The following is a 27,930-nucleotide window of genomic DNA, read 5'->3' on the forward strand; positions in this document are numbered from 1 at the left end:
ATTGATATAAAAATTCAGAAGCAAGCACACATCTAGCTGTGTAAGGAAAGAAATAATATTGCCACTCTTAGAGAAAGGCTCTAGTTAAAAAAAATAGTTGGAATGATTTCCCTAAGCTATTTGGCTTCAGCTTCTATGAGTCTTATGAAATCTTGTGTGTGGAAGTCAGTGGCCAAGGCCATGACATAAGGCCCATAGTTAGGTCCTCAGCTGGTCTGTGACGTGGCCCAGGCACCAGCTATCTGATAGTAATCCTGCCAGGAGCAATAGGTTGCTCTGCTTTTTCTGCTTCTGAGTTCACCCTAGTCAACTCTAGTTATCAACATAAGTAAGTGAAGGACCCCTCTGGCGTGAAATGAGGATTCTTGACTGGTGCGTGTGGCAGGGCAGGCAGGAGCTTCAACACTGCATGATGTTGGCCAGTCAGGTACTGCTAAGAATCTGGGCCATGCTCACCCAGGTATTTACAGGATAAAAAAATAATACAAGAGCAGAAGATACCTTGATAACTCTCTTCCGCATGTCTGTCTCTTGAGTTACAATGCTACAGTCAAAACCGATGTCGTATATATCAGGGCATAGCTGTCATACTGTTATTTCCCTTTGCCATCACTTTGGAAATTCCCTTATCTTTTCTCTTTTATCCTATATCTTACTTTTCCAGGGTTTATTTCCTCATTTTGGTGGCTTGCATCCAGAAATAGTTGCCTGGAAGATAAATTTTTGATAACTTACCCATCTGAAAATATTCTTAATCCTCTTTTGCATTGAATGATATTTGGGTAAGTATAGAATTCCAGGCTGGAAATTGCTTTATTTCAGTGTTTTGAAGATAATATTCCGCTGTCTTTTTGCTTCTGGTGTTGCTATTAGAAGTCTATTTTGATCAGATTTTGTTGCTGATTATAAGCTATTCTGATCTCTGATCCTTTGTACATAACTTATTTTATTCACAACGCCTCCACCTCAGGAAACCTATAAATGCTCTCTTTGTCCCCATTGTACCAAAATTTCACTATAATGGATACTGCTGTGGAGAATATATGTAGATATAGCTATAGGTATATATAGACATATAGATAGAGATATAGCTAGAGATAGATATACATTAACCATAACTTCACTAACCAGTTCCTTTAAGAAATTGAATGATTATTCTTCTATAACTCCTTTGTCACCCAAACTCTGCTTTATAGAGCAAGATTATAAATGAGATTCCATTTCTTAAAAAATACTAATTAATTATTTATTTGGCTGCATCAGGTCTTAGTTGCAGTAGGCAGGATTTTTAGTTGCAGCATACAAACTCTTAGTTGAGGCATGTGGGATCTAGTTCCCTGACCAGGGATTGAACCTGGACCCCTTGCATTAGGATTGCAGAGTCTTACCCACTGGACCACCAGGGAAGTCCCAAGATTCTATTTTAAAACAAATGTATGTATTTGGGGGGAGGGGAATGTGGACAGATACCCAATTTTCATTAAACGGATTCCTACATCTCACACATCTGAAAAGCTGTATGCACCAAGAGAAATTGACATTCAGAACTTGAAGTTATGCCAGATTTTCTTTTTTGAAAAAGTTCAATATCATTCACTAACTTATGTTTCCTAAGGCAAGAAATTGTTCAGACATATATTTGGCCAGATTTTCTTCAAGGCTTTTCTGCTTCTCACTAGGAATCAAAGTTCAGACATGTCAGGGAAGGATGAGTTCCAGCCCTTGGAAGGAGATTACTCAGTTGAGTAAGGGCCGAAGCGTCCTCTTAACTGACATGTGCATGACACAGAAGGCTAAGGGTTATCAGTGATTCCGAGCAAGAGTGGCAGATAAAACCTGTCTCCATTCACACCCTCATACTTTGTAAAAGGTTTTTTTGGAATATGAGGGTTGTGATGATTTAATGCTCCAGAGTGGGAGAGTATTAAAATGGCCTTCTTTCTTTCTTGTCAGAGGCTCTGCTTGAGGAATCCCCCCATTCTAGAAAAAGTGTTATACAGCCCATGTAGGAGGATGGGCTGAGAAGTGGAGGCACTGACAAACTGATTCTTCACAGATTAGTCTATTCTCACCATCAAAATACTTAAGAGGAGGCAGGTTCATTAAGAGGTTGAGGAGACCCTTGGTGAGCACTTCCTTAGAGAAAAATTTTAGAGTAGTCAAGTGACCATAACTTTTATCCACTTCTTTCTACCCAACTGGCACTGAAAGGGACAGTCTGTGGCCAGTTCTCCAACAGCAGGCCACATCCAGAATTTGGTAGGGCAAGGATGCATATGTATTTCCAGAGGGCCAGATGCAAGACTCTGAGTAGAAGAGCCAAGCTGTGTCATCTTGGCACTGCCTGTAGGGTCTAAGGGACCCTAACCAGGATCTGAGAGGGAAACCCAAGGAACCAGCTGACAGAGGCATTGCCCCTGTTGAGGGAATTGTGGGAGAGATATCTCCAGTGACCTCAGGTCCTCTAGAGATCCCACAAATCACCCCAGGAGAGAAAAATACAGCATTGAAAATCTGCTAGAATCAGAGGGCACCAACATCAGATGACAACTTTATCAATCAAGGAAGATTCTTCCTCAAAATCTCAGAGGGCTCCAGAGCAGCATCTAAAGGTAGTGGTCAAGGAAATAGGAGAAGCTAAGTTTGTTGTTTCCTCAACCCCCCTCCCCAGAAGTTTTCCAGGCTACAGCAGGCTCTGTCTTGGAGGGTTGACAGATGAGTTTTCCAAGAGTTTTAACATTTCATTGTTACAATGTTCTGGACTTTATATTACTTGAAAGTGAGCAGAAAGGCTTTGAGAACTGATAAAATGTCAATGAAGGGCAGTGAAGAATAAGTGGAAAGAATATATTTGAAATGAGTACTGCCAAAGACAGTAAAGTTACTTTTTGCTAGCACTATACTGAGTCCAGCTCACTCAGTAAATTGGTTACTTTGCAGACACTGTACTTCTCCTACTTCAAGAGAGTGAGATGCAGGAATAATTGGTATAAGCTTTTTATTGTGCTAAAATACACACCACATAAAATTTACCATTTCAACCATTTTAAGTGTACAATTCAGTGGCATTAAGTAATTCACAATTTTGTGCAACCATCACCACTATCCATTTGCAGAAGTTTTGCATCATCTCAAACTGAAGCTCTGTAACCATTAACCACTAACTCCCCATTCCTCCCTCCCCTCAGCCTCCGGCGACTACTATTCTACTCTCTGTCACTATGAATTTGCCTGCTCTAGTTACCCTGTATAAGAGGAATCTGTAATATTTGTCATTTTGTGTCTAGCTTATTTCACTTAGCATAATGTTTTCAAGGTTCATCTATGATGTAGCATGTATTAGAATTTCATTTATTTCTATGACTGAATAATATTCCATTGTATGTACATAACACATTTTGCTTATCCATTTATCTGTTGATGGACATTTGGTCTATATCCACCTTTTGGTTATTGTGAATAATACTGCTATGAACACTGGTGTACAAATACATGTTCCTGTCCCTGCTTTCAATTCTTTTGGCTATACGTCTAGCAGCAGAATTACTGGATCATATGATAAATCTATGTTTAACATTTTGAGGAATGCCAAGCTGTTCCACAGTGGCTGCACCATTTTACATTCTCACCAGCGGCACAGCAGGGTTCTAACTTCTCCACATCCTTGTCAACACTTTTTAGTTTCTTTGTTGTTGTTGTTTTTATTTTTTGATAATAGCCATCCTAGTGGGTGTGTGGTTTTGATTTGCATTTCCCTAATAACTAAAGATCATCTTTTCAAGTGCTTATCAGCCATCTGTATGTGTATCTTTGTAGAAATATCTATTCAAGTCCTTTGACGAGTTTTGAATTGGGGATGTTTGGCTTTTTGTTGTTGTATTGTATGAGTTATGTGTTCTGGATATTAATCCCTTATCAGATATATTATTTGCAAATATTTTCTCCTATTTTGTGTGTTGTCTTCTTACTCTCTTGATAGTGTACAAAAGTTTTTCATTTTGATGAACAAAAGTACAATTTATTTTTTCTTTTTCTGCCTATGCCTTTGGTGTCATATCCAAGAAATCATTGCTGAACCTAATGTCATGAAGATGTTTTGTTTCTTCGAAGAATTCTATAGTTATAGCATATAAGTTTAGCTCTTTGAGTCAGTTTATGTATATGGTATAAGGTAAGGTTCTAACTTCATTTTTTGCATGTGGATATCCAGTTTTCCCAGTACCATTTATTGAAATGTCCTTTCCCCACTGAGTAGTCTTGGCATCCTTGTTGAAATCTCTATTCATTACATAGTCTGTCCTTATGCCAGTACTGCACTTGCTTTTTAAGTTGTAGTATTTTTGGCATTATCCTACGATTACATAATTCTGAAAATGAATAGAAACATATATCATTACTGACAAAGTGAATAATATTTGTAGTATCATTACCTGTTTCTGTCAAGTATAATAAATAACCTTAACAGTTGATTGTATTATAAAAGTAAATCTATCAAAATTCTTAAACATCTGCCAAAAGCCTCTTATTCCCTTTTTATTTCCTTCACTGATACTATTCCTCTTGCTTAGGCATTGCCCTGGACTTTAAAGCCAAAGTCCTTTTACTAAAATAGCCAAGAACCTGCATTATCTGGCCAATCACTGCTCACCTACTTTTCTGCCCTTATTTCATAATTCTCATTCCACTCCAGCCACATTGGTTTCTTTGTTTTTCCTCCAATATGCCAAGCACAGTCCCACCCCATTACATCTACCCTGTGCCTGCAGTACTCAGTGAGGCTATCTGTAACCACACTGTACAAAATAACAACCTCTCCCCTCCCTCCGAAATACCCTTTCTCTGCTTTACTTTTCTTTATGTCACATTTCACAACACTACATATGTACTTATTTGATAATCATCTGTTCTCCCAACACCACCAGAATGTAAGCTTTGTGAGAGCAGGGACTCAGCACCAATGAATGAAAGAATGAATGCTTTAGGAAAAAATGAGTCCTTCGTTCATTCAACTAATATTTATTGAGACCTTACTGTAGACTAGTCAGTAAATGCCGTAGACATTAAACATACAGAACTTGTTAAATGGTTGCATAAATCTAAAATACAAAATTAAATGAGTTTTTTAAAGAAGTGGGTAGGTCAGTCTCACAGACAAATCCAGATTGGAAGCCTTAGTGACAAATCAAGATTTTAAGGACGGAGCACACTGCCCCTCAGCTATTGCTCAATGCACCCTGATGATTAGATTTTACCCCCCAAGGAACTCGTAATGGAGGTTCACTGAGGCTAGTCATTCTCTACCGATCTTTCGAATGGAGATGGGAGGAGGCACACACCTTCGTGGAGGGCAATTACTTTGCCCTTGCACAGACACTGTGCTAGCCAGCAGTGACCAGGAAAGGCTGCAGGTCTGGCTAGGGACTGCATCCCCTCGGGCCCTTTTGGGGCCTGTGCAGAGGCAGCAGCGCAGCCCTGCAAAGACTGATGAGTTCACGGACCTGTGCTTGACTTGCCCTCTGTTTTCACTGTGTAAAAGGCCAGAGGAAATGTGCTGCTTCAAGTATAGCACCACCTCTGCACCTGCTAGATATGGTCTGGAGATTGAAGGCGCAGCCTGGGGGTCGCCACAGTGAGGGCCTTAGCGACTGGGTGTATCCACTGCTACTTCAGGGAGGACAGGAAGGGCAATATGGGCAGGGCTGGGGTGTGGCCTGGGTTTGCATTAAGTGTGCGACTCTGTTTGGCAGCGGGTCGTAACAGCTTCCTGGGGAGGGAGAAGCCAAGGACGGGGGTCCCTCGTGTAACCCCCTCATGAGCACGTGGTGGGCCAGGAGCCCATAAATGTTCCTGAATGAGTGGGTGGGTGGTGAACGCCAAGAGGCCTTCCAGCTGGGTGAGGGGGAGCTGCGGAGTGAGTAATCACGGTGGTTGATCTGCCTCCCGGCTCTCACTGACTGGGCGGGTGGGGCCTGGGTACCGGAAGGAGGCGAGGGAAGGGGAACCTGAAGAGCAGGGACTCAGCTAAGACTGCGAGAAGGGGCGGGGCTACAAGGCGCGTCGCGGCAAGACTACAATGGCGGGAAGGGGCGGGGTTACGAGGAGCGCCGGGGGCGGGGAGAGGGCCCCGAGCGGCATCTAGCTACCCGCGCATTGGCCGGAGGGGGCGACGGGTACCTCGGAGCGCCCTGCGCCCCACCCAGAACCTAGCGCGCCGGCGCCCGGCTTGCACACGTCAAGGCACTGCGGCGGCGGCGGAGCCGGCTGGGAGGGCGGCGAGGGGCTGTGGCCTGGGCAGCCGAGGCTTACGCAGCCTGTCAGCCAGGGTGCCTACGAGCTCCTGGTGCTTCTGCTTGGCTCCGTGGGACTGCTGGGCGTCTGCAGCAGCCTGCTGGTGCTCGTCCTCTACTTCAAGTTCCCGTGGCTCCGCAGCCCCGCTCGCCTCTTCCTGCTTCACGTCAGCCTCGGCAACCTGCTACCCTCCGTCCTCCGAGCCGCGCTAGCTTTCGCGTTCCGCCCGAGGGGCGGCGTGGTGGGGGGAGCCACGAACTGCGTGTGGGGCGGCTTCAGCAACAGCCTGTGGGGTGAGTGGCCGGGATAGACCTCCCGCTCCTGCGGCCTCCTGCCCCCGGCCCCGCCCCCTCCCGCTCCTGGACCCCAACCTCGCGGCGGTGCTCGCCTGACTTCACTTCCCCCTACCTCTATTCTTCTGGTCTCACCTCCTGCCCTGTGACCTCACCTTCCCCCTGATCTCACCCGCTTCCCCCCACCTCTGCTCCTTCTCCGCCGACCTCTCCTCCTCCAGCACTCGCTGATCTCCCTCCCTCCCTGTGCTCACCAGGCCCCACGCCAACCCAAACCCCAGCCTGTCTGCAGCCCCATCTCCCCTGTGCCCACCTCCTCCATACCCCTTTCTGGCCGCTGTGCAGCTCATCTCACTTCTCTGCTTTCATTTCCTAATTTAATTCAACAGGGCACGAGGCAATGGCTTTTACACTTTGAGGAAAGAAATGAGGGGCTGTGGAGTTAAGAGATTCAAAGAAAAAGTGTTTGTTTTGTGAAAGTTGGAGAGGGTGATGAGAAAAGATCTAATTCCTATATTACTTCCCGAAACTGAGAGGTAGAAACCTAACATAGTAGTAATGTGTAAATTCTTTTAAAAATTTGCCCATTAGCAGTTGTAAACCTTTGACTGCTTCCTAGGAAGTGAGATCGTTTTATTCAGGTCCTCAGAATGCAAATTGGCATGTGCCCTATTAGCTATTTTTACTATAATTTCCTCCTTATAGTTTCCAGCACACCAAAATCTAAGGTGCGTTTGCAAATGGCTCAGAGAATCCCATCTCAAATGAACAAATAATTAGCTGTGCAGCCAGTAGATGTCATTAAAGTAGAACTTGATTGTGAATACAATACTCTTAACCCGTATAGAAGATTTAAGTCTCACTGAGACTTGACATTTTGAAGGATGAACCAGCCAGTGTGTCACTGAAGATGTGATTTTTCTAAGATTGGGAAAGTATCTTTTTGTGTATGCTCCAGAATTTCATTTGTACAAAGATTTGAAATAGAAATGTATATTTCTCAGGTCTTAAATTTCCTTTAAAAAAAAAAAGAATCCTGAAATCCATTGATAATTTATTACTGCCTTTATCTTGGCCGGTTTATGAGAATAAAATCTTTGTAGTGTTATCAAAAGTATTTTCTTATTCACCAACCTTCTATGTGGTGATAAATCCAAATATTATATTTGTTATGATTCCTTTTTTTATCTCTTGAGGGAAACAAGAAAATGCAATCGAGATCATAATTTTATTTATTTGATTGTCTCAATGATTCTAATATTCTAATACTACCTACCCCTTCCCCAATAACCCCTTATCTGAGAACTTCATTTATTCAAATATTTGAAACTTGGGAGGGGGCTGTAGGTGTGTGAAGGTGGTGATATAGATCACACTATAGATTACACTCTTTGTATTAATTTAAATTACCTAACAGGCAATGTTTCAGGCAGGGCTAAGCTTTAAAGAGGGCAATTCAAGCCAAGCCCTAAAGTGTCATCAGTAGCAGAAATTGGGTCACAGACATTAAAGTTCTTATCTTTAAGAAGTGTTTTATCTGTGCTGGGAAATTCAGCTTCTATCCTGACTCAGGTGCCTGGGAATTTGAAAACGGGTATATTGAGTTTTTTATTAGTACCAGCATTCCCCTTCTTCCTCATCCCTTCTATCTTGTGGCCCCACCCTGCTGTGTCTCCTTGTCTCTTCCATCCTTTTTCCTCCCTCGTCATCCCTGCTTGGGTCACACCTCAATCAGAAGGGATTTTCTAAGACTGCTAGAAATGTTCACCACACAGTATTTTGCCTGACTACTGCTCTTTCTCTGGGCATTTCTTTAGTGCTTTCAACAATGACTTTAATCTGTTTTGAAGTTAGAGGTGGAAACTCTGGGGCAAGAGGTTCTGAGTCTTGTTTAAGCCCTGGGAGACAAGTCAATAGTGGGTTATGGTGGAGCTGAAAAAGTTCTTAGCAAAGATTAAGAATTTCTTTGCCTGGGGTAAATTCCAAAGACTGCTTCTAGGTAAGAGTTAAAGATGAAAAGAGGGAGGGTGCTTCCCTCATTGTTATCCCTGAGCAAGAACTAACCAACCATGGAGTACTGAAGGGGCAGAACATTTTAAAATACCAAAAGTGGCTGCTTGCTCCAGAGGCTTCTGGAGAGGCTGTCCTATCAAGTGGAAAGACCACTGGCCTGATGGTGTGAGAGTGGGTCCCACTCTTGATCCTGTGGCTACCCATCATGTGGACTTTCCCAGTCACTTAATTTCTCCAGCCATCAGTTTTCTCATCATTTTTACGGGGTAGTTGAGCTAAATGTGTTAAGGTTGTCCTGTCCTGCCTTGTATTATGAGGACTCCTTTGATACCTATAGGTTAGAAGGTGCCTGGTTTTAGCACTTATAGCTTATATCCTGTCTCTTACTCCCAACCCTCAGCTGTATCCCCTTCTAAGCTGAGAATAAGTACATACTATGGTTACACTTCTTCACATACCCTCATGGGTTCTGTCTTCCTCTGCACACCCTGCTGGATGAAAGCAGAATAAGTAACTCAAACATACTCACATACTTATGTGAGTAGGCCTGGTAGCCACTTCATTCTGTGCTCAGTTCTTTGTTTCTGAGGGAATGTTGAAAGCAAGTGGAATCCCTGATATTCTTGAGGCAGAGACTTGGACTAGACAGGACTATTAAGATTGCCATCTCAAACTGAGCAGTCAGTTCAGTGAATTAGTCAATTTAATCTAAGTTCCAGTTGAATGACTTGTTTTACAGATGTCTAAGGTAATTAGTCATCTTAGCCTAGGCGGACCCAATATGCACTGATCAGTAAGTATAGTGGTAAGAAAAATCAGAGCTCAAGAAACTCACTCTTGTTGTGCAATGATGAATGACAGAAAGGCCACCTAACATGTATGTAATGCTTTAGCATAAAGACTTCCAGGTGAGTATGCCTTTCAACTCTTTGGCTGTTGCACCTCTGGCCATACCTACCACCACACAGGTGTTCTGCACATGGAGTATAATCAGGATGACGCTGGACAGGAGAGACTTTCTTCACTACCACCTCCTACCCCTTCAAAAACAAGAAAAACAAACAACGTGTTAATCTTGGCAGAGGGTGTTTGGACAGCCCTTTTTCTTGGAAGACAGAGATTCAGGGTCTCAGAGCTAGAGTCTCGCAAAATGCAAGTCACCCTATGTTGACTTGGGTTTTAGAAATAGGTGTTATTTTATGTTAAGATATTTTAACATATGGACCCAGGACTTTTCCTTTTTAACTTATACCTAAAAAACACACCTGTGCATACGTACATTCATATAAGGATTTCTTATAAAAATATTTTCCCTTCAGTAGACCAGTTCTTTCATATACCTAAATATTTTAAAATGCTAGTTGTATTATTGAATTCATCCTTTTTTAATAATCTGAATAGCTAATTCAGTTGAAATAGTCTCATGTTGCTCCCATAAGATTCAAATGGTAGGTGGGACATGGAAAAATCTTCTATTTGTCTGTCCTAGAAGCATCCACAGACTGTATTGTCACAGAAATATGCATAATCATGACAGTGTGCACATTGTATACAGTCTGTTTCCATAAACACAGTGGAGCCACATGTTACTTGCAATTTAATCTCGCAGTTGTATATCATTTATTCAGATATTTAAAAGCAAAAATTATAGAATTGTATTATGTTAATTCTTCTTTATTTTTGTGGGATGTTATTTTATCTATTCTTCATTGTTGAATTGCCTGATTTGGAGGAGTCTATATCTTTTGTTCATTTTCAGGAAATTAGAAGAGATGTGAGAAAGCATTTAATGACTTGCTTTAGTAGAGGCTCATGTCCTAAAAACAAGTTGGGCTCCATTGGATTGTAATTTATTTTGCATGAAATTACTTTTCTCTTAATATTGTTCACAATTGTATTCTTTCTTGAATTTTCTTCTTTCAGAGAAGAGTTCCAGTCACAAATGCATATGTGATAACATTTTTGACATTCACTGCTAAGATGAAATGCAGAAGTGAACACCACACACTCGTTCTAGTATTCTCAGATATGATTAGATGTACTTTATCATGTTTTTATGCTACTGACCTATAAGAAAAAAATACTAAAAAAGGGTAGCAGTTAAACACCTAGTACCTGCAACTTCAGTACGTCTGGGATGATCTGGAATATCACAAGGAGAGATTTTATTACAGCATATTCACACCTTATCTGAGCCCTCAGCCTAGGTTCATACACATTTCCTTCATTAGAAGTTGTCACCAGACACTTTACCTCCCAGGATGGACAACAGTCTCCCAACAGAGTTTGATGTGGTTGTAATTGGGACAGGTTTGCCTGAATCCATCCTTGCAGCTGCATGTTCCAGAAGTGGTCAGAGGGTTCTGCATCTTGATTCAAGAAGTTACTATGGAGGAAACTGGGCTAGTTTCAGCTTTTCAGGATTGCTCTCCTGGTTGAAGGAATATCAGCAAAACAGTGACATTGGGGAAGAAAGTACTGCTGCATGGCAAGACATGATCCATGAAACAGAAGAAGGCATCACTCTTCGCAAGAAGGATGAAACCATTCAACACACAGAAGTTTTTTGTTATGCCAGTCAGGATATGGATGACAATATTGAAGAGATTGATGATCTGCAGAAAAATCCTTCCTGGGTAGCATCTAGTACCCTCATTAAGCCTCTGGATTCTACATGCTTGTCTGAAGAAATGCACCCGTTATATGTTTCTAGCTATGAAGTGCCTGCAAAAGGCACTCCAGAAAACAATGGAGAAGTAACTGATACGGCAGAAACCTTGGTGAAAGAAGAATATTGTGGATATAAAACTTATAAACACAGAGTTTCAGATGGTGCTAAAGACGAAATCAAACCTATATTGGAAGACAACAGTGATCCACCAAAGAGAAACAGGATTACTTACTCTCAAATAGTTGAAGAAGGCAGGAGGTTTAATATTGACTTGGTATCAAAGCTGCTTTATTCCCAGGGACTGTTAATTGATCTTTTAATCAAATCAAATGTTAGTCGTTATGCAGAATTTAAAAATGTCACTAGGATTCTTGCATTTCGAGAAGGAAAAGTAGAGCAGGTGCCTTGCTCCAGAGCAGATGTCTTTAATAGCAAAGAGCTCACTATGGTTGAAAAGAGGATGCTAATGAAATTTCTTACATTTTGTTTAGACTATGAACAACATCCTGATGAATACCAAGCTTTCATGCAATGCTCATTTTCAGAGTACTTAAAAACCAAAAAATTAACCCCCAGCCTCCAACATTTTGTACTACACTCAATTGCAATGATGTCAGAGTCATCTTGCACAACAATAGAAGGCCTTAAAGCAACAAAAAACTTTCTTCAGTGTCTTGGAAGGTTTGGCAACACTCCCTTTTTATTTCCCTTGTATGGCCAAGGAGAAATTCCCCAGTGTTTCTGCAGGATGTGTGCAGTTTTTGGTGGAATATATTGTCTTCGCCATAAAGTACAATGCCTTGTAGTTGACAAAGAATCTGGAAGATGTAAAGCAATTATAGATCACCTTGGTCAAAGAATAAATGCTAAATATTTCATTGTGGAGGATAGTTACCTTTCTGAGGAAACATGCTCAAATGTGCAGTACGAACAGATCTCCAGGGCAGTGCTCATTACGGATCAGTCTATACTAAAGACAGATTCAGATCAGCAGATTTCCATTTTGATAGTACCTCCAGAGGAACCAGGAGCATGTGCTGTTCGAGTCACTGAATTGTGTTCTTCAACCATGACGTGCATGAAAGACACCTATCTGGTACATCTGACCTGTTCATCTTCCAAAACAGCAAGAGAAGACTTAGAATCAGTCGTGAAGAAATTATTCACCCCATATGCTGAAACAGAAACAGACAAGGAAGAACTTGCAAAGCCAAGACTCTTGTGGGCTCTTTATTTTAACATGAGAGATTCCTCAGGAGTCAGCAGAAGCTCATATAATGGCTTACCTTTCAATGTTTATGTCTGCACTGGACCTGACGGTGGACTAGGAAATGAACACGCAGTCAAGCAAGCTGAAACACTCTTCAAGGAGATCTTTCCAAGTGAAGAATTCTGCCCCCCACCTCCAAATCCAGAAGACGTTTTCTTTGATGGTGATGATAAGCAACCAGAGCCTCTTGGAGCCAATACTATAATAATAGCCCAACTAGAATCCTCTGACGGAAGGAAAAACTTAGGAAGCTCAGAGAACCTTCAAAATTAGAAAAAAGCAAACTGGAAATGCTACTTTGGGCCTTCATCCAGTATCAGAATATTATTTAAAGGACAGTTTCCTATATGAGTAATTAGAATTGGTTATTTGATGAATGCCATGCAGATGTTGTCTGTAATTCTCTTTGTGACTTTCAGTTATTGGATGTATTTGTTAACCTATCAATAACTGATTTATTGGTTATTGGACTTCTTTTTGTTTCAGAATGGGCTCCATGAGCCAGAATCTTAAACAGGGTTAGCTTTATTTTACTACTGGGTATATATGTGAGGGTTCCATATTAGCCATAGTGCTTAAAGGAAGATGGTATTGTATCTGCTGATCTTCAGATTTTATTATTGTCTACAGAACAATAGCATCTAAGGAATATTTTAATTACTTTTGTAGCTATTACAGTTGCTACCACCTCTAAATAGTGAAACACACACAGAGGAAATTATGTGGGTCTTTTGTTTATAAGATAAACATAATATATTAAGTATGATCCTTTATTTGTGAAGGTGATGTTTACAATACATCTTGCAGTTTAATTCTCCTACTTGACCCTTGTAACCAATGAGGCAGTGACGCCACCACAGTCGTATGCATTGCAAAAAGAGAGAGTTCATTTGTAGTTGAAGAGCTCATTCTTGGGAGGTTCAGTCCAAAGAAAATATAGGGGAAAAGATTAGTTCTGGTTTAATACTTCAGAAAATTTCTGAGGAGCACTGCTCTGGCACCTAAAAGAAAAGAACAAAGTAACTCAGGCTAAAGAAAAAATAAATTGCTCCAGGAAAAGATATTTCAGAATGCTTGTTCTGAAATTGCTAAGGAGAAACTGAATGAAGCATTTTTAACCTGGGGTTACATATGGTTTTTAAAATCCATCTGTAAATAGATTTCCCAAGGTTTCTCAGTGAAAGTGAAGCATACAATCTTGTTGGCTCCACCACTTTAATTAGTAACACTCCAGTTGATAGGAGTGAATCAAAGGAGGGTTACCATGTCCCTTTGGTTGTGTCCCACCCCACAAATAATGAGGTAAATGCCTTCATAATCGACTCCTTCCTCTTAGCTGTTATCTAGAGGATAGAAAACATTTTTTTCCAGAACTACCAGAAGTCATAAAGCTGGTTATACTGTAGCAGCAGTTGCTTGTGGAGCTGTCAAAAGAAATAAACTTCCTTCCCTTTAGGTCACTGTTTCCATTCCTCAGACAGAGAATGATAATCCTATAGGAAGGATTTAGGAAGGGATAGGAAAGGATATAGGAAGCCCTTTTAATTACAGTTCTTGTCCTGGAACAGAGCATTTGCTATGTGCTAGGCACTTATTGTGCTCTCTAATTACAGTTTCTCAACAACCCTGTGAGGCAGATATTATTGAATACATTTTCAAAGAGGAAATAAAGACTTAATAATTCTCTCAGTCTGGTTTGTGGAAGAGCCAACATTGGAATCCAGGCTTTCATGATTTCAAAATCTTTCAACTGATGTTAACTGTTAGAAGAGTGTAGGTACTGTAGGAGAAGGAAAAGATGCTCATGAAAACCAGTCTAGCACTGCTAGTGAATCAAAGTAGACAGACATCTCTTGGCTTATTATTGAGTCAGAGAAATATGAAAATAAAGATTAATTAAAAATAAATATGGCTTAGAGCTGTGGATCTCATTGAAGCAGAATTTGTTTTAACAAAATCATACTTTTTAATGTATCTCTTGATTATTGTGTTATAAAAAGTAATGTTACTAGGCCAAAATATGCTTTGAATAGTTTTTTGTTGATCTTCTATATGTGAGGAAAATGAAATAAGAAAGATTTAAGTAATTTTCAGCTTACTGAAGGAGAGAAGTCATGAATTGGTATTAATATGTATGTTTTGAATCTAGCAGATCTATTACTGGGTGGGTTCTAAGGCTTATTAAACTTATCAAAACAACTGAAATGTCTGAAATAGACCTAAAAATTAGTTATTAAAATGTAAAAGAATTTAAGATGTTAAGTGAAATGGAGGTGAAGGTAATCCAGACCTATTGAAAAAATTTTAATTTCCATATCATGAATATTTTTATTCATAAGAATTTGAGAAGGGTAACGAGAAGTTGCAAAAAATGATAGAACCAAAGATAATGGAAACAGGAAAATGTTAGATTATTGATAAAATAAGGGTTTTAAAAACTAAGAAAATGAATATATTGGTTTCCTACTTGAATGCAAATAAGTTGGAAATGAGAAAAGTTATTACCAATAAAAAGCATTTTAAAAATTAGAGGATATTATAACCTAGTATAATTTTTTGACAAGTTGGAATTTTACCCTATGGGCTTATTGATGAACTTTTTCAAAGGTTCAAAGTATAAATAATATGTGTATCAAAAGATGATATAATATTTGCATTTTGAGGTTAATATTGCCTCAATGCTAGGAGTCAAACATTTTGAAAAGGGTCTCATTCTGAACAAATGCAAAATATTAGCAAATGATACACAACATAAAAATAATTATTTACTGTGACTCAGGATTATAAGGTTGGTGTCCAACAGAATAACCATTAAATCAATATCAGCAGAACAAAATAGTAAAAATGCAAAGTATTAACTACAGGTAACTTTAAAAATATTAATAAAATTCATTTTATTTAATTATCTCTGGTAATGATTTTTTTGGTTTCTCATTGTGATAAGTAATTACTTAAAATGAAGAACTAACATCATTCCTATTAGGAAAGCATAAGAAACATTTCTCAAGCAGAAATTAAATAATCTTGGCACTACTTTTATTTATATATGGTTAAAAAAGCTCATCGTTGTAATAAATCATTAATAAGTATTCATAAATGAGAAAGATAAGGAAAGAGCACAAATATTTTCTATTGACATGGCTTTTGAACTAGTGAAACCTGTAGTATCATAAACATGCTGACAAAGACTAATTCAGGAAGTTGCAGGATATATAACTTATTAAAATTAATCTTATTTCTAGATTCAAACAGTGACAAACTACAACTTAAAGTGTTTGGGTATTAACATATACAAGCCATTTAAAGAAAGTTATACAACTATGTTGAGATAAGAAAGATGCTTATATAGAAGCAGGTTACAGGAACTGCATCCTAGTATAATGAAAAGGAAGTAAATAGGAAATCTGAAAACCAAAATTAGTGTCCTCACTTTACTACTTACAAGTTGTATAATCTTGGGAAAATCGTGCCTACTTTCCATTTCACCATCTATAAAGTAGAAATAATGCCTTGCAGAATTATTATGAGGATTAAATTAATGTAAAAGAAATTATGTCCAAAGGACTGGAAATAGGGTGAAGTTAGTATGTAGATTTACTACACTTCCACTTAACGTTCCAACTGGATGCTTTATATAATTTGACAGAATTGTGATAAATAATTTAGGAAAATAAGCAAGAATATGTCTTTTTAACTTGGGGGGAAAAGGGAGTTTCACACTTCAGATCGTTAAAACATGCTGTTAAGCATCTTTTCTAAATACACTATGGTATTGAGTAGAAAGTTTAAGACTAATAAACCAATTGGAAAGAAATATATAATAACTGCTGGTGGAAAGATTAGCTGGAGGTCAGTATAAAAAAAGAAATTAGATCCACTTCACACATAACAGTTTGTTACAGATTAAGCTCTTCAGTAAAAAGGTAAATATAAAAAGACTACAATTCTCATCCAGTAATTTTGCAAAGGAAACTTTATGGCAAAGAAAAATAGTGACAAGGTAGATGAGATCAACTAAGAAAAATGAAAAATGTATACTAAATAGGAAGAAGACAAAAGAAATGGGGTAAAAGCCACTTGCATTACACAAGGATAAAGTACCCAATATTTTTTAAAAGGTAAGTGCAAATCCATAGGACTTTGTGCTCTTTACTAGGCAAGTTTATGAAAGAATTGAGTTCAAACGAGAAGATAGAAATAAAACGGTATTCAGATTTACTAATATTAAAAATGCAAACGAGCAACTTTGACTTAGTTCATGCAATTATATTAGCAAAAAAATTTTAATTGCATGTATCCTCATACCAGTAGCATTATTATATTAATATAGTTTTTTTTAAGAACTATTTAGAAGAATATAATAAGAACTCTATAACCAATCTGTCTTTTGATAGCTCTAACTCACTCTGAGTAGCATATGTCCAGGAAAATATTTTAAAAGAAAAAAAAGTCTATTTGTATAAAGATATTTCTAGTGATTGCATTCATTTGAGTTTTAAAAAAAGCCCAGTAATTGGGAACTGGATAAGTAAATTTTCATGTATTGGTATTGCTATCATAGACTGTTATATAGCCATTAAATAGTATTGATATATGTAAAACCATATGGGAAAATGTTTAAATGAGACTTGAAAGTGTTAAAACATAAATTACTGTATTTACTGATTGTGTAAAAATTTAGGTCTATTCATTGGAAAGAATCCGAAGAGAACATTGTAATTAGTTTAACATTAAGAGGTTCTTTTTTCTATAAAATAGTGATGTGTGAAATAAAAAATAAAAGATTAATTGGTAAAATGGTTTACTGAATTGGTGAGAAAATTAATTGATTTCTAAACTTCTAGATTTCTCCTTTAAATTAAAAAATATATTTAAATGTTAGTGTCAAAAGATAATCTCCAAAAACATGGACAGAAAGTTTTCCGACTCTTGATGAGAAGAAATTCTTGGTCAATATGGATTTTGTATCTTTTCTCAGTTGCCCAACATTAAGAAATAAGGTATATTATGATGATAGGTAGGTAGGTAGGTAGGTAGATAGATAGATAATTTTTTAAATGGGAATCTCAGAGCCAGAGGTAGAAATAATAGAAATGATACTAATGCATTCCAGGACATCAGCATGAAGACATTATATACTAAAGTATGGCCCCTAATCCAAGAACATACTTCATTTTGGAGTCTTGGAGGCCAGGGAAATGAAGGTTGGGTTTGGATTGGTAGAAGTGGCCAAGCTTGGGCCTGAGGAGTGCTTTCAGGGAGACCAGTGTTAAGGACAGATCTCAGGGGACTGAGGATGCTGACAGACCCTTTCTTGTCAGTCTGAGACATCCAAATCAAGGTGATTTAATTCAACAAACATCAGTTGAACATCAACTATGGGTTATGAATTTGCATTATTCTAGGGATTAGAAATAGAAATATAAATGACAGATCCTCTAGAGGATGTATGTTTTATTTTATCTTTATGAGACCTTAAGGTGTTTTCTATCCATCATACTCCACATCATAACCACCTCCTTTCCCCCGCACCCCCTCCCCACCAAAACAAAGAAAAGAAAACAAAAGAGAAATCTGATTTGTGGTGCGTGGCATTCCTTTAAAGGAGTACCAAGACCTTTTATTATGCAGATGCCAACAAGTAACTTAATAAAAGTTAAAAGGTAGATCAGTTAATACTTTATGAAATCTATTTCAGCTAACATTCAGTTAATTAAGAAGTTTCTGACATTAATCAGAAGCTTTCTGTCTTTCCTGTGGGAAGGAGTGAAGAGAAGGTACAAGAGATTGGGTCCCAGAAGCCCAAAACATTGAGAGCTCAGGGAATAGAAGTATAAAGAAATCAAAATGAGAGAAGCAGATCATAAAGTTTCAAAACAAAAAATTCTGATTAGGATTAGATTAGGTTTACCTACCTTTGTCTTGCCAGGACAGATAGAAGTCATGCTTTTATTGCATTGAGGTAGTTGCTTCCTCTTTGAAGATTTATACATTTTCATTTCAGTATTTTTACTCATAAAGAGGCATTGTTTCCAGTATACTTCTTACCCTTTTAACCAACAACCAGATGTATTCACATTTCTAAAGCAGGGGACACAATACCTCCAGCTTTATGTAAGCCATGAACAAAGATGCTGAGTGATTCAACTGAAAGAATTTGACTCTAACATGAATATTTTGACAGCAGTTCTGCTACAGCATTTGTAGGATTTTTTCTCCTGACTACATTTTTTTTATATGAACCTCAACTACATAAGGTAAGAAAGCAGGTATTTATATCCATCTTACAGATAAGACTTGGAGAAATTAAGTGATTTGCCTGGACTCTCTCCTAGTAAGTATTCAGATCCATTAATTAGAATTGATATGTAACTTCTGCCTTACCTTTATCTCAAGATGATTATTTTATTGCATGTAAGAGTGCACAGCACATAAATCACTATTTTAAAAGTGGTTGCTTCTAGAATTTGAGAGTACTTTTTTTTTCAACAAATAAATCATCCTATAAATTAAAATCTGTATAGTTCAAGTGGGCTGACTAGAATTGCAAGGAGAAGGGAGTTTAAGTTCACACCTGAAATCAAAGCAAACTTTCTCCTGGTTTTTATGTCAAGAGCTTCATTTCTATAATATAGTATTTTTATTAGTTCCTGTTGTTTTGACATTTGCTTGTTGCTAAATATATATTTAACCCTTAATACACTCTGAACAACATGAATAAAGGTATAGACATCATCAGAGGAAAAGGAATGACTTTGGATTCGGAGGTGCAGGGTTGACAAAGCGTAGTAGGAAGATAAATACCTGTTTGTAGTTCAATCAGAAGGAAATACATATTTAGGCATTTTATAAGTTTTAAAGAAAAAGGAATCCTAGGGGATACCAGTGCAGTAGGATTAAGGCCAATTCTTTTGATTATAGGTCATATAATTAAAGCCCTTGAGCACCCAGTTCCTGTTTGAGACTTTTATTCATTTATTTTTTCATCTCATTTAAAAATAACATTATGAATCAGTATGAGTAAGTTAATTTTACTTCATGATAAGTTAATTTCATTATATGTGTAATTTATAGTTAAAGTTTTTGTACCAATTTCAGTATTCTTATTGCCCATTATAAAGAAGAAACCTGGGGGAAGGGACTGTTGAGGAAGAGCAGGGAATCTTGTTTTTAGGCAATTAGTTGTTAAGTTCCTAAATGATTTAATTGAAGTATTAAAGAGAAGTGAGCTTTATGTCCTTCTGTTCCTTTAACAATTCCATTTTATTACTGCATATAACATTATTTGTAATGCCCTCTGTTGTTGAAACATAAATACCAACCAGGTGTTTACTAAAAGGAGAAAGCAAAAGACGAGAACTGCACTGGAAATAGTTTGTCATGAGATTGTAATCTCCTTTAAAACAAAGTCTGTGTGTGCTGTACCTCTGTATTCCCTACAGTGTCTTGCACTTCATAGGCATCCAGAAAAAGATTTGCTAAATGGAAGACGAACTAGCAGTTTCCAGCACCCTTTTTCTTCCTTCTAGGTTCCAACCGACGAACCGAGTACAGAGGAACAATCTGGGAAAGTGTATCAAAATTATAGTGCTGAGTCTTTGTATTATTAGTACAGGTGGTTAGTTTTAGGATAAACCTATGTGAGTGAATGAAACTACTTTAAAAAAAAGGAACATTTAAATCTATGAAATGTTTCATCTAATCATTTTACCAATTTTCTGCCATCAAGGCAGTAGTTCTCAAACCAGGGTGATTTTGCCTTTCAGGGTACATTTGACGATGTCTGGAGACATTTCTGGTTGTCAAAACTGGGAATGGGCTGCTGCTGGCATCTAGTGGGTAGAGGGCAGGAGTTCTGCTAAATATCCTATGATGCACAAGAGAGCCTCCCCACAAGAAAGAATTATCCAGCCCCAAATGTCCATAGTGCCAAGTTGGAGAAGCTGCATTAGAGTAAAAGTTTTGAATATTTATAATGAATCTGCTTTCTTTTATGCTCCCCACTTTTACCTTTCTTCCTCAACATCTTCTGACTCCCTCAGTGCTTCTTCAAAAGGGTCACTGTTGGTAGAAACTGCTGTCTGCTGCTTCCTTACATAACACCTCCCCACTCCTTTATCTCCTTTCCCTCACAAATTAGCAATGGCTTCCTTCTGAAGGTTTATGATAAACTTCAAAACAAAATTCAGAGATTTAGTGAATATTTCTCATCCTGCCCCAATTGTCAGGTACAGACTAGAGATTTTGTGGGGTTTTAAAAAAATCATTCATCTCATTCAAAAATAGAATAACTCTGCAAAGCAGTTATAGAAATGAAACTATGATATTTTTATATTGTTTTGTTTTAGTGTTTTTTTGTCATGTTCTCTTATTATCTTTTTAGGTATCTTTCTATACACTGCAAACAACTACATCAAAATCAATGTAAAAATATTTTGACATACTTTTTTTTGGAGGGGTATTATTTACTTGACAAGCTATGGGCAAATTAATCAAATTACATGTATATGACAATATCCTATGAGTTTCAGAGAAGCCAATACAAGACTAGATAAACCATCCATAATTGAATCATATTCACATTTACACTCACTAATTGTTCACCAAGCAATGAAATAGTGCAGTAGCTTGACATTTTATAGACGGGGGTTAACTAGAAAATACCTATAAAATGGAATGAGTAAGGGAATGAGTCAGTATTCTTAATGCAGATAAGAATCTTAAGTAGATTACTCTGCAAAGTGAAACATAGGATTCGATACAATGCAATATTTATTGAGCACTGTGCCTCAGTTTCTGTGCTATAGAGTCTGGGAATACAGAGAATGTATGTAACACTGAGCACTTACCGTATGCCAAACACTGCTCTGAGTGCTTGCTGCATTTACTTTATTTAATCCTCATAACAGCCCAGTTGGGTAGGTGCACTTATGCCCATTTTGCAGATGGGGAAACTGCAAAGAAAAACTTGACCAAGATAACACAGCTGGTATGTGGTAGAACCAGGCTTCAAACCCAGGCACTCTGACTCTATAACCCACATGCTATGATTGCAGTGTGGTGTAGTTTGTTCAGAGAGATGTCATATTAATTCCAGGACCAAGTAATTACTTATGTGCCAGGAACTGTCCTGATTTCTTTATATATATATATATATATCAATTTTTAAAATAACCCTGTGAGGTAGGTATTAATGTTTCCATGTGTAGATGAGAAATAAGACTCAGTAACTTTCCCAAATTGGTAAGTAGTAGAACTCCCAATCCATTGGGGCTGACATTGATGCACGATTAACCACTATATTAACCAGGCTATGATCATTTCTGTGATATAGGTATAAATAAACTTTAATGGATTCACAGAGAAGTTATTTTAAGTCTGGCTAGGGAAATCTGGGAGGGCTTCATGAAAGAAAAGGCCTGGGCCCTGAAGGTTGAAATGAATTTCTACAGACTGATGTGAAGAGCAACATTCCATATAAGAACAACAGCAGAAACAAAGGTATGGGGTCATCCAGGACAACTGTCTGATGGCTAGATCATGGAGTGCACTGAGCTAGAGTGGAGAGGTGGGACATGTGGTATAGGGTCCAGGGTATCAGTGTCATAAAGACCATGAGACTTCTATTCAATGTATAGTGAGGAGCTGTTGAAGGTTTTTCTAGATCAGGCTTATGTTTAAAACGGTTAGTCTGGTGTAGTGAGGAGGGAGGCCGGAAAGAAGGTGCAGAGACTGGATGCAAATGAGAATGGTAATGAGAAAGTGAGTGGTAATGAGAAAAAATATGATAAGGCTTGGGTGGGCTGGGAGATGGAAATGAAACAGGCAGAGAAAAATTTGGAGATAGAAACCTAGAAAATGACTGTATGTTACGGATAAGGTAGAGAAAGGAATTGAAAATGATTAAAACTTCACCTTAGGTACTTGAATGAGTGTAATAGGTTTTAACCAAGATTGGGAACAGGTTTTGAAGAAGAGCAAATGGGTTTGGTTCTGGTCATACAAGGTGATCAGGAGATGGTTCTAGAAGGTCTCAGAGGGTTGTATGCTAAAGAGTTTTGACTTTGTCCTAGTGTAGCCCCACTTAATGTATTCAACAAGGAAATGGGTTGTATTTGGATGTATAACCCTGGTGTCTGCATGGAGGACAAATCCAAGAGAGGCAAGAATGTAGAAAGGAGACCAGGCAGAAGGCTATTAAAATGGTTTGTCAAGAGATGATGAGGGTCTGAATTGGGACAATAGTACTTAGGAAAAAGGAAAGATTTGAGAACTACTGAGGAGATTAAATCAGCTGAGTTAGTGATTGATTGAATGTGAGTGCCACAAGAAAGGAAGAGAAATCAGGAAACAACAGACAAAGAGCTAGTAGATAGAGACGTGTTATGAATGCAAATACGGTACCCTGCCCGTTTTAATGCAGTAAGTGACCCCCTGGATTGTCCTGGATTAGGAAAATTCCCTTCTAGGATTCCTAGATATACACTTTTTTTCCTCCTGGAGTTGTTAAGCCTCAAGGATATAAATCAGAGGTTGCCAGTACCTTGATTGCCAAAGAGTCTGTCTGAAACTTAGGCCAAATAGAGAGCAACCAAACCAGTGATGGGAGGAGAGAGACACAGCCCTGATGACATATTTCAGGTCCCTAACTTATGTGGCTCACATTATATTTCTACTGGAAATACAAAACTGGCATAGAAATAGGAGATGAGGTAGGAGAGGGGTTATAGAAGCCAAGGGGAATTTCAAAAAGAGCCTGTTCTAAACTGTTGATATTGGAAATGTTTTCTCAATTGATTGATTTATCAATTGATGAAATTATAGAGCAATGGTTTTAAACTGAAGAGTTCTTATGATTCAAATGGGAATGTCTTTAAAGTACAGATTACCAGGTCCCACTCCTGCATTCTGGGTCAGTGAGTATACAGAGGGCAATTGCAGTTGATTGTTGCATGGGTGGTGGGTTGTCATGCATCATGTCATAAGTAAGAGGTAATAAAGCAAGTATTTGATGGCATGGTAGTTGGTATTTAGTTTATCTTCTGGTGGGTATTTTAGAGAGTTGTACTGAAAGCATTAAAATTTTATACACCTTCTCACCTAACAATTTTATTGCCAAGAATTTATCCTAAGGAGGTAATCATGGATGTTTGTAAATATATAGCTAATGGATTATAATATCCATGGCTAACACTTATTAAATGTGTACAATATTCCAGGTACTATTATAACTGCTTTATGCATATTAATTAACTCAATCTTCATCCTGATTCTGCAAGGTAGTTATATAATATACTATTACCCCATTTTACAGTTAAATAAATTAATGCACCAGTAGATTAACTTTTTCAAGGTCACATAAAAGTGGAGGATATGGAATGTGAACTTAGCGCCCTATGTTATACTGTCTCTCTTCATAGCACTGTTAGAAGAGTGAAAAATTGCAAGTAGTCCAAAGATCCAGTGTGACATCTGAGGGAGCACATGTTCCAGAAATCAACATACCACTGAGCAAATCATTCAGAACCCAGACCCTGGAAACATGCTTTACCTCCTCCTGACCCCCCAAAAGATGATCAGACCAATCCCTGTCATACCTCACATCCCTGCTGAGGTCAGTCTTTGCCAAAAGGGAAAGCTCTTCATCGGCCATGACTGCACTCTCTTGATATGGTGCAGTCCTGAGCTGCACCATATTATTTATTTCTTGATAAATTATTATTATTTCTTGATATGGTGCAGTCCTGAGCTCTCACCATGTGTGCTCAGAGCCTCCTCTCACAAGCAGTAAACTCTCCTATATCTTCAACATCTTCTCAACATTTTCTCTACCTCCTTTCTTTCCCTTAACCCTGGCTGCCCCCAAGGACTCTGATTTCCCACCTCCAGGCAGAAGCTGATTTTTTTCAGATGGTGAGCTGAAGTTTCAACAACAGACCATGAGAGAAACTGAAATAGAGTTTAGCACTCACAGTCCTGGAGGAGGACATGGCACACCTCAAGGGGTCACACAGGGAGGTAAAGGCAGAGTGCACAAAAAGAAGGCAGGACCTGGGATGCATTACAGTCCATGGGTTGAGCGCTTTGGGGTTGGTGGACTAAAGATGGATTGTTCAAGCCAAAAATAACAGGGTTTTGTTAAATTCCACAGGGGCTTATCTAAGGGGTACATAGCAGGAAGGCCCTGGGAAGCAGGTGATAGTCAGGGCTGTTGGGGAGTCATATCAGGAACTTATATTTGCTTGTGACTCTGCGGGCTGCTATCAGGGGCATGTGCTTGAATGAGGGGTTAGTGTTAGTTCAAAGTCCTCCAAGCCTCTTGTCCAAATAAAATAGATTTTGAGGCAGTAATACCATGGAGTAGCTTAGCTAAACTCTCAATACACTGCATATACCCCAGAACCACGTAGTTGAGTAAATGCCCCATTGAGTATCACTGCTGCTTCCAAAACATTACTCCCTACTTTTCCTGTAAAACTCTTTGCTCCATCAACACTCACCCGACAGTAAGGTCACAAACTTGAACTCATGCTATCACAAGATGTGCAGGGCATATAGAGCTTATATGGCTCTTGCCTGTCTCATTTGCAGTCTTCTTTCTCCCTCCTGGATAATTCCCATCAGTTTACAGTCTAGCCACTACCTCCAATTGTCCCTTGACTCATGGTTGTCGTTTTCTATTCTTTGTTTAAAGAGCCTATCTTCTGAATGTCTGTTACTTGCTACCTCCATATCCCCAATGAAATTTTTTGTTTTGTAAATTATTTAAAAGATTTTAAATATAGAAAAGTGCAAAGGATAATATAATACATGTCTATGTACCACCCAAAGTGAGCAGAGGTTAATATTTCTATATTTATTTTAATCTATCTTTAAAGAATTGAAATATTACAGATAAAATTCACATCTATGTATTTCCTCTCTCTAGTCCATTCTACCTCTTCCCTTCCAGAGGTCACTGCAGACATGAAGTTAATGTGAATCCAAGCAATGCTTCGACCCTTTTGCTTATGATATATTTACCCATTTCCCCCTTTTGGTGGATGCTGGGTTAGTTCCTATAATACGATAAACAATGCCTCAAAGTATATCCTCATATATATCTCTTCCTATCCAATGTACAAGAGTTTCTCTAGGACTGTGCTGTCCAATATGGTAACCACCAGCCACATGCCTCTTGGGCACTAGATATGTAGCTAGTCTACATTGAGATGTAAAATGCACACTGTATTTTAAAGACTTAGTATCAAAAAATTATATAAAATATTTCACTCATAATTTTATGTTTATTATAAGTTGAAATAATATTTTAAAGATGTTAAGTTAAATAAAATATATTATTAAAATTAATCTATCTGTTTCTTTTTACCTTTTAAAGTGTGTCTACTAGAAAAATTTAAATAACATATATGGCTCACATTACATTTCTACTGAACAGTACTATTTTGGAGTATATAAGTAAACCTAGAATTCTTGAGCCTGGTAAATGCTGGATAAGTCTTCAAATTGACTTTTTCAGTATCCTCAGTCTCACTCCTTTATATAAAGCCCTTCCATTTCCCCCAGTCTTGGTGATCTTTCCTCTCTCTAAGCACTTAGGTTTGTATGTCTCATTTGATAGTTCAAATACAAATTTTGTATTTTGGTTTGTCTTTTTATGTTGCCTTTTCCCTTTTACATCAGGGGGTCCCTGTATCTTGGGACTTTGCTTCCCCAGCACTAAGCTCAGGGCCCTACATGTTAGAGCCACTTAAATACTTCAGGAAGGTTTAGAGAGTCCTGTCATGGTCTACTTTAAGTTGTGATTTGTCCTGGATCAGTTTTATCTTATTTACGTAGAATATGTCTTAAGTTTCTTGTGCATCCAGGCTTCATTTTGCTCTCCATAATATGAGAAAATTCCTTAGGAAGTAACATTAGTCTTCAGGCTGATGAAACTGCTGATATCTCCCCAACAAGTTTCTCACTTACTAGTGGGTTCTGGAGTTTGGATAACTAGACCAGGGAGAACCTCACATGTACAAGGCCAATAAAGCTCCCTATTCAAATGACACCACCTTCAGACATGCTGCATCTGGTTCAATAAAACATGGCATTATGATAGCTAATTGGAATATAAGAAGCAGCAGAATTGCAAAAGTCAAGGGAATAGGTAGAGAAGAATAAAACTAGAAATGAGTAAAATATTATGAATATTAGATCTGTCGATATAAACTTGACAAGTTTCCCCTTCCTCAGAGCTGGAGCTTTGTGCATGACATAGCCTTTGGTGTCCCTGTGGAATACTGTTTTGTGAAATGTTAATTCAAAGGAATAGTTATGTTCAGTTTCTCTTAGGTGGGGGCAATTTACAAATTGCCCTGAGCAGCAGATAGGAATAAAGGCAAGCAAATTTTAGAGCCCAGAAAGACATTACTGGGAAGCTAAGGGATGTGAGAGTGTTGATGTAGAAAAATAGCTAAAGAATAAAAGACTGCAAACATAAAAGGCACGATAACAGCAGTTGAAGGGTATGTGCTATTTCCCTGCCTGGGGTGATCCTCAGTTATATCTGAAAAAGCATACATTATACTGGTCTCTCTGCTGTTGGCATGAGCCATATCTCATTATTCTCTATTTCCTAGAGATGTAGAATAATTCTTAGGATGAAATATCCCTGATAATAATAGTAAATGAATCAAAAGACAGATAAGCAAAAAAATATAACATAAGAAAAGAAGAATTCTGGAGAGGGTGTGGAGAAAAGGGAAACCTCTTGCACTGTTGGTGGGAATGTAAATCGATACAGCTACTATGGAGTACAGTATGGAGGTTCCTTAAAAAACTAAAAATAGAACTACCATGCGACCCAGCAATCCCACTACTGGGCATATATCCTGAGAAAACCATAATTCAAAAAGAGCCATGTACCACAATGTTCGTTGCAGCTCTATTTACAATAGCCAGGACATGGAAACAACCTTAGTGTCCATTGACAGATGAATGGATAAAGAAGATGTGGCACATATATACAATGGAATATTACTCAGCCATAAAAAGAAATGAAATTGAGTTATTTGTAGTGAAGTGGATGGACCTAGAGTCTGTCATATAGAGTGAAGTAAGTCAGAAAGAGAAAAACAAATACCGTAAGCTAACACATATATATGGAATCTAAAAAAATTAAAAAGGTCATGAAGAACCTAGGGGCAGGATGGGAATAAAGACGCAGACCTACTAGAGAATGGACTTGAGGACACAGTGAGGGGGAAGGGTAAGCTGGGACAAAGTGAGAGTGGCATGCACATATATACACTACCAAATGTAAAACCGATAGCTAGTGGGAAGCAGCCGCATAGCACGGGGAGATCAGCTTGGTGCTCTGTGACCACCTAGAGGGGTGGGATAGGGAGGGT

General features: G+C 38.4%; 2 protein-coding genes across 2 annotated transcripts; both read left to right on the forward strand.

Annotated features, from left to right (window-relative positions):
* Nucleotides 1–355: 355 nt before the first annotated feature.
* Nucleotides 356–10,600, forward strand: LOC309799245 (opsin-3-like; the record flags this gene model as incomplete). The annotated part of the gene is made up of 3 exons (XM_082612224.1): nucleotides 356–427; nucleotides 6,161–6,581; nucleotides 10,518–10,600. The coding sequence occupies 3 exons, from the start codon at nucleotides 356–358 to the stop codon at nucleotides 10,571–10,573; spliced, it is 549 nt and encodes a 182-aa protein (XP_082468350.1). The 3' UTR covers nucleotides 10,574–10,600.
* A 248-nt stretch (nucleotides 10,601–10,848) lies between these two features.
* On the forward strand, nucleotides 10,849–17,296 carry CHML (CHM like Rab escort protein). Its single transcript, XM_082615006.1, has one exon. The coding sequence runs from the start codon at nucleotides 10,856–10,858 to the stop codon at nucleotides 12,806–12,808; it is 1,953 nt and encodes a 650-aa protein (XP_082471132.1). The 5' UTR covers nucleotides 10,849–10,855; the 3' UTR covers nucleotides 12,809–17,296.
* Nucleotides 17,297–27,930: the final 10,634 nt, after the last annotated feature.

The sequence above is a fragment of the Mesoplodon mirus genome (assembly GCF_964341445.2).
Source record: "Mesoplodon mirus genome assembly, chromosome: 3".
Classification (NCBI taxonomy): domain Eukaryota; kingdom Metazoa; phylum Chordata; class Mammalia; order Artiodactyla; family Ziphiidae; genus Mesoplodon; species Mesoplodon mirus.